Source organism: Ursus americanus, chromosome 17 (genome assembly GCF_024610735.1).
Source record: "Ursus americanus isolate L20-20 chromosome 17, mUrsAme1.1.p, whole genome shotgun sequence".
NCBI classification, from domain to species: Eukaryota; Metazoa; Chordata; class Mammalia; order Carnivora; family Ursidae; genus Ursus; species Ursus americanus.
The window spans coordinates 14,091,622-14,105,049 of record NC_142143.1 but is presented as its reverse complement, the minus strand read 5'-3'; the positions used below and the strand labels follow the sequence as shown (position 1 = coordinate 14,105,049).

Here is a 13,428-nt window from a genome sequence, read left to right as displayed (position 1 = left end):
GCCTCAGCTGGGTGAGCTGGCACAGGACTGCTGATACCAAATGCTGCAGAAGGTCACTCTTCAATCTGGCTCAATTCCTTGATTCAAGCACAGGGCCACGGCACACAGCCTTCCTGCTGCAGGAGGGGGCTGCGCTGTTCTCTTACTGATTCTCACAACAACTCCGTGTAGTTTTAATTACTACTATGCTCATTTTGCAGATGAGAAAACAGAGGCTCAGAGAGCTCAAGTAACTAGCTCCAGGTCACACAGCTCACAGAATCAGATTTCTCTCCTAGGGCAGCTGGACGCCCAAGTTTACACTTTAATCTTTTTAATTCCTCAATTCCCACGACAGCTGAGATCACTCATGCTTGCCTGTTGCCCTTTGAGAAGGAAAAGCTCTCTCGAATATCTAATACCACGGCTTTTGGACGGTGTAACCTGGAGCAAGTTACTTAACCTCTCTGAGCCTCTATTTCCTTATCTGTAAAGGGAGATAAATCTGTTATGAGAACTAAAGAACACAGAAGCACTGAGCAGAATATCTGGTACACAGTGATGCTTAGTAAGAGTTAGTTTCACGAAGGGGCTGATGTGGCTGGGCTCCACCTACAGTGGTGTGCATCTAGACTTGAGGAAGCGTCAGGACTGGGTCCATCATGACAGAGCCCACCAACCTCTGGCTGTTATCTAATTGCAGATCAAATCCTGCTACTACCTGCCTTGCTTTGTGACCTCCAAGAACGAGTGCCTCTGGACCGACATGCTTTCCAATTTTGGCTACCCTGGCTACCAGTCCAAACACTACGCCTGCATCCGGCAGAAGGGTGGCTACTGCAGCTGGTACCGAGGATGGGCGCCCCCGGACAAAAGCATCATCAATGCCACAGACCCCTGAGCACCAGACCCTGCCCCACCTCACCTCCCTCCCTTCCCGCTGAGCTTCCCTCGGACACTAACTCTTCCCAGATGATGACAATGACATTAGTGCCTGTTTTCTTGCAAATTTAGCACTTCGAACACTTAAGGAAAAGTCTATGCTGTCATATGGAGTTTATTTGGAACCATCCTCCTGGCCCCACCCTATCCCTTCTTTTTGGCCTTGACATCACCCATTTCCAAGCAGGAATTTTTGGTGCCATGCCAGAAAGAATGAGGAATGTATACTCCTCTTCTTCGTGATAATATAATCTATTTTTTTAGGAAAACAAAAATCGAAAAACTACCCCATTTGGGCATTGTAACACCTACCCCTCTCTCTTCTTCCCCACCTCACCATCTCCCAGACCCTTTTCCCTTGGCCCTTCTCCTCCACCCCAGTACATAAAAGACACAGACAAGGAAGTTGCTGAAAGGTCAACTGTTTCAGGATCAGTCCAGGGCAGCGAGCAGATAGACTCAAGGTACGCAGAAGATCTTATACACCAAGGAGATGCTACTGCATGTCCCAACCAGACTGTGTCTGTCTGTGTCTGCACGTAAGAGTGAGGGAGGGAAGGAAGAGACGGCAGGAGAGGGTCTGAGAGGATGCAGCACACACAGTTCCCCCAGGCCAGTGCCGCTGGGGTTGACCAGATGTTTCTGAGTCTGGAGCAAGCAGCCAGGCCAGAATAACAGAACTTTCTTAGTTGATGAAGACTTAAACATCTGCCTGAGGTCAGGAGGCAATTTGCCTGCCTTATACAAAAGCTCAGGTGAAAGACTGAGATGAATGTCTTTCCTCTCTCTATCTCCCACAAGACTTCCTCCTGGAAAACTCTTTGGTAGATTTGGCCAGGAGCTTGCCTTTATGTAAATTAGAGGAATACACACACCGTACACTATCCACAGATATAGCCAAGTAGATTTGGGTAGAGAATACTATTTCCAGAGTAGGGTTTAGCTCACCTAGGGGGATGTGTTTGTATACACATTTGCATATACCCACACGGGGACATAAGCTAATTTTTTACAGGACACAGAATTCTGTTCAATGCTGTTAAATATGCCAGTAGTATAATCTCTTCTATTTTGTTGTCATTGCTTGTTTGAAGAAAATCATGACATTCCAAGTTGAGTTTTTTTTTTCATTTTAATTAAAATTTGAAATTCTGAACACCCTCGACATCCCTCTAACTGGGGTCATCTGACCTCTGTCCCTCTCCTTTTATCCTGCTTCATGTTTGGGGCCTTCATTTAACTGCCTTACTGGCTTGGCTCAGGTGGGAGATGATTTAGTGTGGGTCAGGGGCCTGGCACAGGAGGGAAAGCTGCGAAGTGTCCTGCCTCACCTAGATGGCCACTTTCCTGGGTTTCAAGACAGCCTGCTCTTCTTCTCCCAGCTCACTGGTGGGTGAACACCATCTCCTGAGGTCCTCACCTCATGGGATTAAAATCAGTGGTCACTGCACTCAGCTATAGGGGTTTTGTTGTGTTTTTTGAAATAAAACTATAATATAAGTTCTCTGATTAAATACAATTATTTTAAGTTTAAGTATTGAAAGTGAGATGCCAAGAGTAGGTGATAATGTATATTTTACAGTGTTGGGGGTGGTAGGATGGTGACATTTAACATGATTGCTCTCTTTTTTCAGATTATAGGTATTTATCCTCTTAGTATTTATACCTTCAGTTCATTCCACTTTAGGAAACAGAGCTGCCAATTGAAACAGGAGAAAAAAAAGCAGACAATACATTGTAATGTCTTGCGCGCGTGTACACACACACACACACACACACACACACACACACACACACAAATGCCCAGGCAAGGTGTTTGGCAGAACTCCTCAGTGGGAAGGCAGTACAGGCATCTGGCTTCTGTGGGATCCATTTTCTTATCTTATATCTTTCACCTTATGGTCATGCCATCTGGCAAGTGGGAAATGGGAGGCTTTGCCCTCTCAATGCAGCAGTATAAGCAAAAGGAGATGAGGTCAGCTGGCCAGTGGTTCTTAAGAAGTAAGCCCCAGCCCTGGTGGTCTGAGATTTTCTTGATTTCAACCTCAAAGTCTTCTAAGGTGGAACCCCTGACCCAACTCACACAAGTGCCCTCCCACAAATGGACATCAGCATCCCATCTATGAAGCATTGGTGATTCTTGGTCCCTGGTGGGGCCACCTCCACTCACACAACGCAGGACCTGGGGTGAGGCCTGAGCATGAGTCATCTTAAGTTCCCCTGCAGAAATGTTGGTGGAACCACAGTCCCATCTGTCAGGCCCTGGCGAAGAGAATAGCAGGTCTTGGGCAAAGAAGGGTCCTTTGCAAAGCGATATTGGCAGAGGGCGGTTTTTGAGCTTTCTATAAGCTATAGCTTTGTTTATTTCACCTGTTCACTTACTGTATAATTTAAAGTCATTTATGTAGCTGAGACACTTCCATATTTCAATCATATCGTGAACGTTTTATTTTGCTAAATCTTGTGTCATGTGTAGGCTTTAATATGTGTACATTGTGTTTAAGAGAAAAAAAATGAAACCCACATGCCGCCATTTTCCTGAATCAAATTCTACAGTGGAATGGAGGGTAAAATACTTCTACTGTGCGGGCAGCTCGACTGGCGAACTGGAGAAATGAGAAGGAACTAGCACTTGAGACTCATCCATCCTCCTCCCTTTATCGGCATCCCAGTGCTTTCTGCAGTAGAAAGGAGGAGGGGGAAATAGCAAGTACATTCATGTCCTTGCTCTGTATCAACTGGCACTGTGCTGGTCATTCCCATTCTTTTTCCCCTTGATCTCTGACCACCCAATTGGGAAGCCATGATTTCTCCTAAAAATTCAGGGCCATGGGAGCTGTGATTTTAAGACCGCTTGGCCTCATCTGGCCCTCTCTTCTGCCTCCCTATCCAGAAAGCACTACACCCAGCCTCTCTCCTCTCAGCCCTGTGCTCCATCTGGTTGGGTAGATAATACTGGAGACACTTGTCCTTTACCGTCACCCAGCTCCAGACCTACATCATGGCAGCTGAGGTACAGCCCACGAGCAACATTTTTCATATGATGGTTCTTGAACAATTAAAGAAACAAACGACTTATTGGAGCAACTCTGTCTCAGAGACACTATGGCCCCTTGGGAGACAGTACCCTCCCCTGCCCTGGCCTTTCATCTTGTGTTTAATGGTCACCAATATGGATTACCCCAAGATGGCACCCAAGTGTTTGGCTCCTGGCTACCAAAAGTAAAAATATCACGACAAGAGTTTTACACAAGAAAAACACTTTAAAAATCTGATAACAGAAGCAAAACAAAATGTGGGAGTGTAGGGGAAATGGATATCAACAGCCTCCAAATTGGCTTTTGGGAGGTGTGAGGAGGGGAAGAACTTAAAGACCAGTTCATGCTCTGAGGGGAGGGGCTTCATAGATTCTCCCAGGCCCTCACCTTTCCCTTTAGCCAGTCTGCTGTCCTGAGACCCAGAAGTGATGGAGAGAAACCAACCAGAGAAAACCCTGTCTGGAAGGAATGTATTTGTTGCTAAATTTTGTAGCACTGTTTACAGTTTTCTCCATGTTATTTATGAATTTTATATTCCGTGAATGTATATTGTCTGTAATGTTGCATAATGTTCACTTTTTATAGTGTGTCCTTTATTCTAAACAGTAAAATGGTTTTATTTCTATCACACACCTTCAGTCTCTTGCCTCCTTATATCCTGACCACCACTGGGGGTAATATAGACAGCAGAGGGCCTTGGAAGCTGGTCCTGCCTATCCTGGCTGCAGGTCCATGCATGTTCCCCTCCATTCATTCACTTCAACAGCTTGAACCCACCCTGCTCTAGTCCTTTCCCAAGGCAGGAAAAATTTCAGGAGAGGCATTCTAGATTTCCATCTGACTACTAATCCTGCCCTGAGCTTGCTCCCTGATTCCATGGCCAGGGTTCTCCATAGTTCTACAGAATCTGGATCTCTATCTAATTAACTATTAGCAAATGGTACAGGAATTCCCAGACTGGAGCCCTGACATGGCTTTCCCTGTTTGCTTCTTAAGAATCTCACATCATGGAAGTGAGAGGAGAAGGCTGTAAACATCAGTGTCTGATGCCAAATGCCTGCCTAAAATTCCAAGTATGGCTCAGCCTAGTTGGGAATGCCAGGAACTCAAGAAGTCCCACTAGCTGGTGAGCTCTTCCCAGAGCTTACAGCTGGATCTGCTGTCCTCAGTGGGCTGACTGCAGACCCCTCACCCAACTTTCATCCCATTGTTGACAGTGTTCCACGGTATAGCTTTTGCCCCTATTTTAAGCTACTCTGCTTTGATCACCTATCATATATCGGGCACAGCACTCTATACACATGATTACATTAAACTTCAACAACCCAATAAGGTTGCCCCACTGTCCTCCATAGTTTCCAGCTAAGGAAGCCAAGACTTGGGTTAATTCATTGTTCAAGACCTAGTACACTGGAAGGCTAGGATTCAAACTCATTCTGGCTTGATGATAAACCTTGACTTTTCTCTACTCTGTTCACGCTTTGTTGGAATATGCCAGGTTCCCCAAACCCTTCTTATTCCAAGCAGCATATCCTGGATTCTACGACTCTTACTAGATCAGATAAAAAGGGAAAGATAATCAATGGAAACCTCTCTGCCTGTTTAGACTGCTCATCTTTGGAGCCTGCCATCCTTCCCATCAGTGTCTCCAAACAGAATCGTCCAGGTCAGCAGCCTGAGCTAGGGATTCTACAGCCAGGGTGCAGTCCCCAGCTGGGACATTTGGATACCCTATTAACTACCCTGTTCCCCAAGTTTCACATTCCTTATGTGGCAAGCATGGGGCCATGGCCCTGCATTCCTTTGACCAGTTTAAGAAGACCACCAACCACACAAGCAGACATATCACAGTCTATCTCCAGCTGTGCAGAACTCTTCCACCCAACTTCTTCTGGCTGTGGGATGGAGAGCTCTCTACCCTATTCAGAAAGATGTTAACCTTCCCACCCAGCTGTCCTCCAAATGAGAGGCTCTACCATGTGCTTCAAGCTAAGCTCCAACCACTTCCCAGAGATGACCTCAGGTACATCCAAAAGTCAAAATGCAAAGAGAACATACAAAGAAACTGCCCTTCAATGATCAATGCAAATAAAATATTACTGCTTTTATTAAAATAAGAGTTGAAACCAGATTCTGCTCAAGGGAAACCACTTCCAACTTTTGAAACATCTTTTATCTTTATTATCAACCTCCGGCTCCAAAATGCCAGCTCAATTTGTCCCCAGATTTGCTGAAAATTCCCAATGTCCCAAGGAATGTCATCCAACTTAGTCATTTGCCTTGCTACCTGAAACTTTACCTGAAGAGTTGATTCTTTCCCTAAGAAAGCCAGGCATTCCCACAGGCCATCACAACTCTTCCTTAGAGCCCAGGTGGTCAAGGAATGGCCCCTCAGCCCACTCCTCCAACCAAAGGGATGGAAAACATGGACATCTGAGTTTGTTTCATATCAGAATATGATAATCAGATTATCAGAATCAGATAATCAGAATAAAAAAGGGCACTCACCATTGGCTTATGGTTGGGGAAGAATGTTTGTTCCACAAGTGGGAACTTCTCAGGACCCAGGGAATGGAAGATCTTAATGAGTTGAGAGAACTAGGAGAGAAGAAGAAAGAGCATTGGTCGATCATTGTTATCCAGTACGGCAGAACCTCCCACCTGATCCCAGGCCTCAAGTATCTGACCATTCTGAGCGGAGCTGCAGTAGCTAGTCCCTGTTTACAGGATAGAAACCAGATTCTCTGGCTGGAAATTCATCCTCTCAATCATCTGGATGCATCACCCCTTCATTCCTGCCAGGCCACTGAGTTCAGCTCAATTACATTTAATGAGCATTCACTACACCCTCAACATTTCACATAAGCACAACCTGCTGACATTCATGCCACATCCCCAGCCTGCAAAGCCTTTCTTTTTAGAGAGGTAGTACTACATAACAGTTTATGATATAGACTCTGGATTCAAATTTTCCACCCCTTACTAACTGCGTAGCCTGCAAAGTCACTCCATTTGTAAATGGAGAAAACAAAGAATCCAATAATACACGATGTATGAAAAGCTATGCCTGGTCCTTAGGAGCATTCGAATATTAGATCCCAGCTAACATGTTGAACAACATGGGTTTGAACTGCACAGGTCCACTTATATGCAGATTCTTTTCAGTAAATACAGTCCAGTGCTGTAAATGTATTTTCTCTTTCTTATGATTTTCTTAATAACATTTTCTTTTCCCTAGATTACTTTATTGTAAGAAAACAGCATGTAATACATATAACATATGAAATTGTGTTAATTGTTTATATTATTGGTAAAACTTCAAATCAACAGTCAGCATTCAGTAGTTAGGTCCTGGGGGAGTCAAACGTTATACACAGATTTTCAACTGCACGGGTTATTAGCACCCCAACACCTGCACTGTTCAAGGGTCAACTCTATTTTTTCTGCTTTTACAACCACACCCATTTCCAACTGCTTGAGCTGCATCCTGTCCACACCTGGCTCCTCTTGCTTCAGCACAGCCTTGTTTTGCCATAGAAGATAGTTACCATCTCTAGAGCTGGAGGGTAAGCTCCTGGGAGCCTCCTGGACTTACATTTTCCTCCATTACCCCACACCACTCAGCACCCTTGGGAGCTCACTTTGTGCTTGGCACTGTGTTTTAATATTGGGATAACAAGCTGAGCATGGGAGACCAGGCCTTGAGGGGAGACAGTGTGGGCAGAGGGCTGAAATAATGATGTTTTGCTGGAGGAAAGCAAGGGGATTGAGGGGCCTGGAAGAGGGACAGAACTGGGGTCAGGGTGACTCCCTGGAGCAGATGACACAAGAGAAGATCTAAGGGTACTCCAGGTGTGCAGTGAGACGAGGGCCCTGGAGACACTCAGCGGCTATCATAGCTGTGGCCTCAGGTACAGGGGACAGTGAGAGAGGATGACAGAGGGTGATCCATGACAGACCACTGGGAGCCTTAAAGGCTGGAACAAGGAGCTTAGAATTCACCCAGAAAGTAAAAGGGAACTCCTGGTGGTCATATGTGGAAAGAGTGTGGTAAATTCTGAACAGGAAGAGGAGTAAGCTACAATTTGTGGCCTAAGGTGGATGCCCAATGGCTAGAAGGGGCACTAAGTCTTGCATCAAACTGACTTGGAAGTAACTCAACACTAATGGCTCATACAGAGAGAACGAGTAACTTAAGAACTGTTTGCATCACACGAGAACTGGTCTGCAAACTCTTGGGGTATAGTCTGCAGATGTGGTACTATATGGAGTCCACTTAGAAGGTTTGAGGGACCTCAGAAATACGGGAAATGATGGGGGATCCCTCAGTTTACAGATAAGGATGCTGAAGTCCAAAGAGAGAGAGAGAGTAAGTCTATGATCAAGCACACGAGTTTTGGAGATGCCCACCTCCAGCTTCCTCATCTGTACAATGGAGATATTAGTTAACAATATGTACTTGTCAGGGTGGTTCTGAAGATCAAATACAATATGTACATTAGGGGCTCAGCACATTACACAGTGCTGATGAATGGTAGCTGCTGCCATCAAGATGTCTGTGTGGAAAAACAAGAGGGTTGGGCTAATACTATCTAAGACACTTTCCAGACAGTGGCATCAAATCTGGGATGCCATATGCCAAAAATCTCAGGGTACAATGAGAAGGAGACCAGAGCCATGATAATAGTGGTTAAAAACTATCCATATCTACTAAATTAATGTATATATTCATTCAATAAATATTGAGGGCCCACTCTATAGAGACCTTGATTATTCAATGAATATAATAATTGTCACCATGTTATTAAGTGTATACTTTGCGCCAACCAAATATATTCACTCATAACCCTACCAGGATGACCCTATTATTATCATCATTTTACAAATATGGAAAATAAACTCAGAGAGGTTAAGCAAGTTGCTCAAGATGACACGGCTCATAAATTGAGGCTCCTAGAAGTAGGCAGTCTGGCTCTATAGCTCATGGTCTCAACCACTGTCCTACCACCAAGAGACCAAGCAGAGGGAAACAAGAGACAAGATGGCTAGAGCGCCACAGAAAACACTGTACATATCTCTAGCCTCCACATTTCCTATCTCCCTTCCCTGCTTTATTTTCTCTCTTGGTGCTTATATGACATATTACATATTTGGCATATTTATTAATATACTGCATGTGCCCCTGCTCACTAGAATATAAGATGTATGGGGCAGGGACTTTGATCTGATTTGCTCACTGCCATGTTCCCAGGACTTAAAACAGTACCTGGAACATAGTAGGTGCTGAATAAATATTTGTTGCATGAATGAATGACTTCTAGTGGGGAAGACAGACAATACACAAAAGAATGGATAAATATATCCTTCTAGATGGAGATAGGTATTGGGGGAAACATAAAGCAGAGTAAGGGATTTGACAGTACCGGGGGGAATGGAGGGGTGGTATCCTAGGAAAAGCCTCTCTTACAGGTAACATTTGAATGGAGACTCAAATATCAAGGGGTGAATGAAATTAATGAATACAAAGCAGGGAAAATAAAGTCTCGGGGGTTGGGGAGATACGGCTTCAAGTTCTGGTTTCAGCCCTCATGGTATACATGACCCTGGGTGAGTTCCTTAGCTGCTCTGAAGCTGAGCTTCTTTTTCTGTTAAATAGAGTAATGATGTCCACTTCACATGATAGCAATAGTTTGAGCACCAGGCAGCATGATTTTCTGGTACACAGTAAGTGCTCAACAAATAGTGCCCACTGTTAACAAAAATGATATAATTTAATATTAGTAAGAATAGTACCCCCTCTTACCACTAATGTTATTATAAGATAACATTATATCATACTATGTTCATACTGTTGTTGTATGGTATTTGTTGGGCAATAATTACCAGAGGGGCCTGGGGTCCAATCTGCTTAATCAGTTGCTTAAGAAAGATCCATTACTGAGGCCTCCATGCTGGAGGATGGGGCCATTTCAGGGCTGGGAGGCCACCCACTGCTGCCCCCCTCACTCTAGATCAGCCTGGCCCATCACCTACCACCCAGGGCTTGCTGCAGAAGTTGTAGACAGAGTAGAGGGAGTTGACAGCAGGCAACCCTCCGTACTGGAGGCCGATGACCAGGCTTCGGTAGTCTTCACCCAGAGCCATGCTGTAAGCGTGCTGACGGACTAGGATGAAGTCCGGCTTGAAGGATCTGCAAAGAGAGGGGATGGCAGCAGTGTTACCACATGGGGCATTGGGCCACAGCCTGCAGGGACAGCACTGACCTGGCATGGGTGCTGCCAGCCCGGGGCCCTCAGTTCAGAATGGGGATAGGGTAGGGGAGTGTGGATGGGGACAGCTGGATACAAACACACAGCAGCTACAAAATAAAAGGGCTGAAAACAACTCATATTTTATTCATTTTCTTTTTTAGGTGGTTTTTTAGATTTTCTACATTGAACAAATATTCATTTACAACCAGAGGAAAAGGTATGAAATAACTCAGTGAATGCACCTCCGTTTTTATTAGGCAGTACCTATTACCTTACTGAATTCTCGTAACTGCCCAAGGACGGGGCCAATGCTGCCGGCAGCTCCATTTTACAGAGAAGCACTGATAAAGGAAATTTTCAGCTTTTAACAGTTTGTGGGCCCTGCTCCTCGGCTCCCAGGGAAGCTATACTGCAACATTTACCAAGGTCAAAATGACTCGGCAAAACCTCAAAGCATGGGCTCTATGTCTGCCCCAAGCGCACGTGGTGTACATCTGCTTTGTTAAATAACCAAAAAGGACCATTATGAACACAAAAGATAAGAAAAAGTAAGAAACTTCCCTGATTCCCATAAGACTCAAGTCATACAGCCTTGCAAATATTAGAAACTGAAGTTATGGCCTGCAACTTTCTGAAATGTTCTTTGTCTAATAATCTGCAACTTTTTATGCAAAATATGTATATAAATCTACATCAAATGTTCCCTTACCAGAACACTCTCTTCTTTGTGAAGATTGTGTAACCCCAGCGCTGTCCTAACTTGGGCTTGAATAACTTTTTTTTTTTTAAGAAATTGCAAAATTTGTTCATTTTGTGTCAATGGCACCCCAAGGCTCACAAAGATTAAGTCACTTGCTCAAAAAGACAAGCTGCAGGTACACGGCAGGGTCAGATACATGTAGCCTCATGGCCCTAGTTCTCAACTACCATGCAGCATGGTATGTATTATACTTACATATACATACATAATACTATACATTCATATATAACTTGTATATTTCAAACATGTCTTGTCCCTTTCAGTAGCAACCTCTGGCAAGCAGTAAGAACATTAATGTGATGGCCAAGAACATGGCAGGCTCTTTGCTGGGCCCCTTTGGAGACATGATCCTGATTAGTGTTCACAAGCAGACCTGGGTAAGGTCAGGACTATTTCCCCACTTTATAGATGGGAACATGCAGCTCAGAGAAGTTATGAACTTCCCCAAGTCACAGAGCTGGGAAGTCGGAGAGCCATGTGTGAACTCAGGTGATCTCACTCCAAGTCCGTATGCTCTTCCCTCCATCACATGGCTCCAGGTCAATTCACACACTGTTTGCCTCACTGTGCCAAGGATCCATCTATTCCTAGATTCCTCACTTCTAGGTCACACAAGAAAATCAGCTTCACAGTGCGTAGGTGGTTTACACTCAAAATGGTATGATCCACTTGGCTCATCCAGAGTTATACACTTAGCTTCAAATAAACTGTTTCTCTTTAAAATAATTCAAATGTAAGTTAGAATAACTGTCAAATGCAAAGGACTTGCCCCAGTGGTGACAGAAGGAAAGAATGAGCTGCAGGTGCAGACACTTCTCAAATTGTTCTGAGCTTAGGTCTCCTTGTACACCCCAGGGCCTGGCACCAGGGGAGCAGGGGCATAATAAGTACATGTTGAAGGAATAAATGATGTACATGAACATCACCCCCTCGTCCCTAAAAGAAATGGCAAAGGTCTCCCCCATGGAGTTGTAACTCATCCCAGGGAGCCAGGTGGATGGTGACGTCTTGGGTATGGCTGACATTGTGCTCACGGAAATGGTCAATCATGTCACTCTGTAGTTAGGGTCAGAGCTGGGTTAGAAGCTTGGAATTATTATGTCTATATCCTTATTGCATTCTTAGAGTTGAACCAGTCCAACTAATGTATTTTACAGATGGGGAAACTGAGGCCCACAGCAAGGCATTGATGTGTCCCAGGTCACATGAGACCTATAGCAAGACAGTGATGTGTCCCAGGCAAAACCATGCCAGAGCAGTAGGTCACACCCAGGTCTCTCCTCTGGCTTTCCTGCTTTTTGTGCTCCACTTGCTGGCTCTTACAGCAATAGAGGAGGAAGGTAAGAAAGGGAGAGTGGTGGGTCTCTAATAGGGATCTGATGACAATAGACAGCACTCACAAAATATAACAATTTTGTGCTTTTATCTGACTTTAAAAGTAACATATGTTCATCGTATAAAAGAAAAAAAACCTTCGAAAACACAAAGAAGTAAAAAAAAATTACCTGCAATTCTCAACTCAGAGAAAATCCCTAATAACTTTTTGTCTCCTTATATGTACACTACAATCCAATTATCTCTTTTTAATTTTGCATATGCATTCATACTCATAACTGATTTCATGCTTTCTATGAATTATTATTATTTTTCTATTTTCCACATAATAGTATAGTGTGAGCATTTCTTCTACTAACAAAATATCTTCAAAAATATCATTTCTAACAGCCACCTAACAGTCTACTGAATGGATATACCATAATGAAGTCAACTTATCATCCACTATTATCAAGTAGGCTGTTTCCAACACTTCACACATGTACATGTTTGCACACAAATCAATGCCTTCCTTTTTAACTATTTCCCTAAGATAGATTTTAAGAAGTGGGATTACTGGCTTAAGGGGTATGAATTTTTTTAAGTACGCGAACGTGCCCTCTTTCTAAAGGCGTAAGCCACCAATTGCACATGACAGTGTCCATATCACTACAGCTTCACCAGCATAGCAGTTTTTGAAAAATACATTTTTAAAATTTGATAAGCAACTTCCTCCAAGATACCCTGTATTCCCACTGCTATTTTAGTTTGCATTTCTGTGACTTTAGTGAGTTTGAGTACTTGCATTAACTGTGTGCATTTTCTTTTCTGTAAAAGTCTGCTCACAGAGCTTTGCGTATAGGATGCTGCCCTTTATCTTATCACATTGTCCTGTGTGGAAATATTTTTACTAGTTGTTCACTTGTCTTTTTTTTTTTATGGCTGTGCATCTTCAAAAAACCGTATAAACGCATTTTCCATTCCCTCCTAGTCAAATCTATCAGTCTTTCTTTTTTTATTTCTCTCTCTGCTTTGATGATCAGAGGGTCCTCCAGGGCCCTGGTTCTCACAATGAGACACCCCTTACTCCCAGCAGTGTGGCTTTCCCCACAGACAACAGCAGAGGCAAATCTGGTGTCTCACT

At 43.9% G+C, this 13,428-nt stretch overlaps 2 protein-coding genes across 3 annotated transcripts in view; one reads left to right on the top strand and one right to left on the bottom strand.

Moving 5' to 3' along the window:
• The window catches only part of TIMP3 (TIMP metallopeptidase inhibitor 3), a 58,301-nt gene extending 53,712 nt beyond the window's left edge, over positions 1–4,589 (top strand). Inside the window, exon 5 of the mRNA XM_045779585.2 lies at positions 683–4,589. Within this exon, the coding sequence (XP_045635541.1) occupies positions 683–880 (198 nt within the window). The 3' untranslated portion in view covers positions 881–4,589. The remainder of the gene's footprint in view (positions 1–682) is intronic.
• Positions 1–13,428, bottom strand: part of SYN3 (synapsin III) — a 451,755-nt gene that overhangs the window by 297,667 nt on the left and 140,660 nt on the right. For both annotated transcript variants that reach the window (XM_087868774.1, XM_087868775.1), the window contains exons 5-6: positions 9,993–10,149; positions 6,468–6,557 (exon numbers count right to left, since the gene is read on the bottom strand). In XM_087868774.1, the coding sequence (XP_087724900.1) occupies positions 6,468–6,557; positions 9,993–10,149 (247 nt within the window). The remainder of the gene's footprint in view (positions 1–6,467; positions 6,558–9,992; positions 10,150–13,428) is intronic.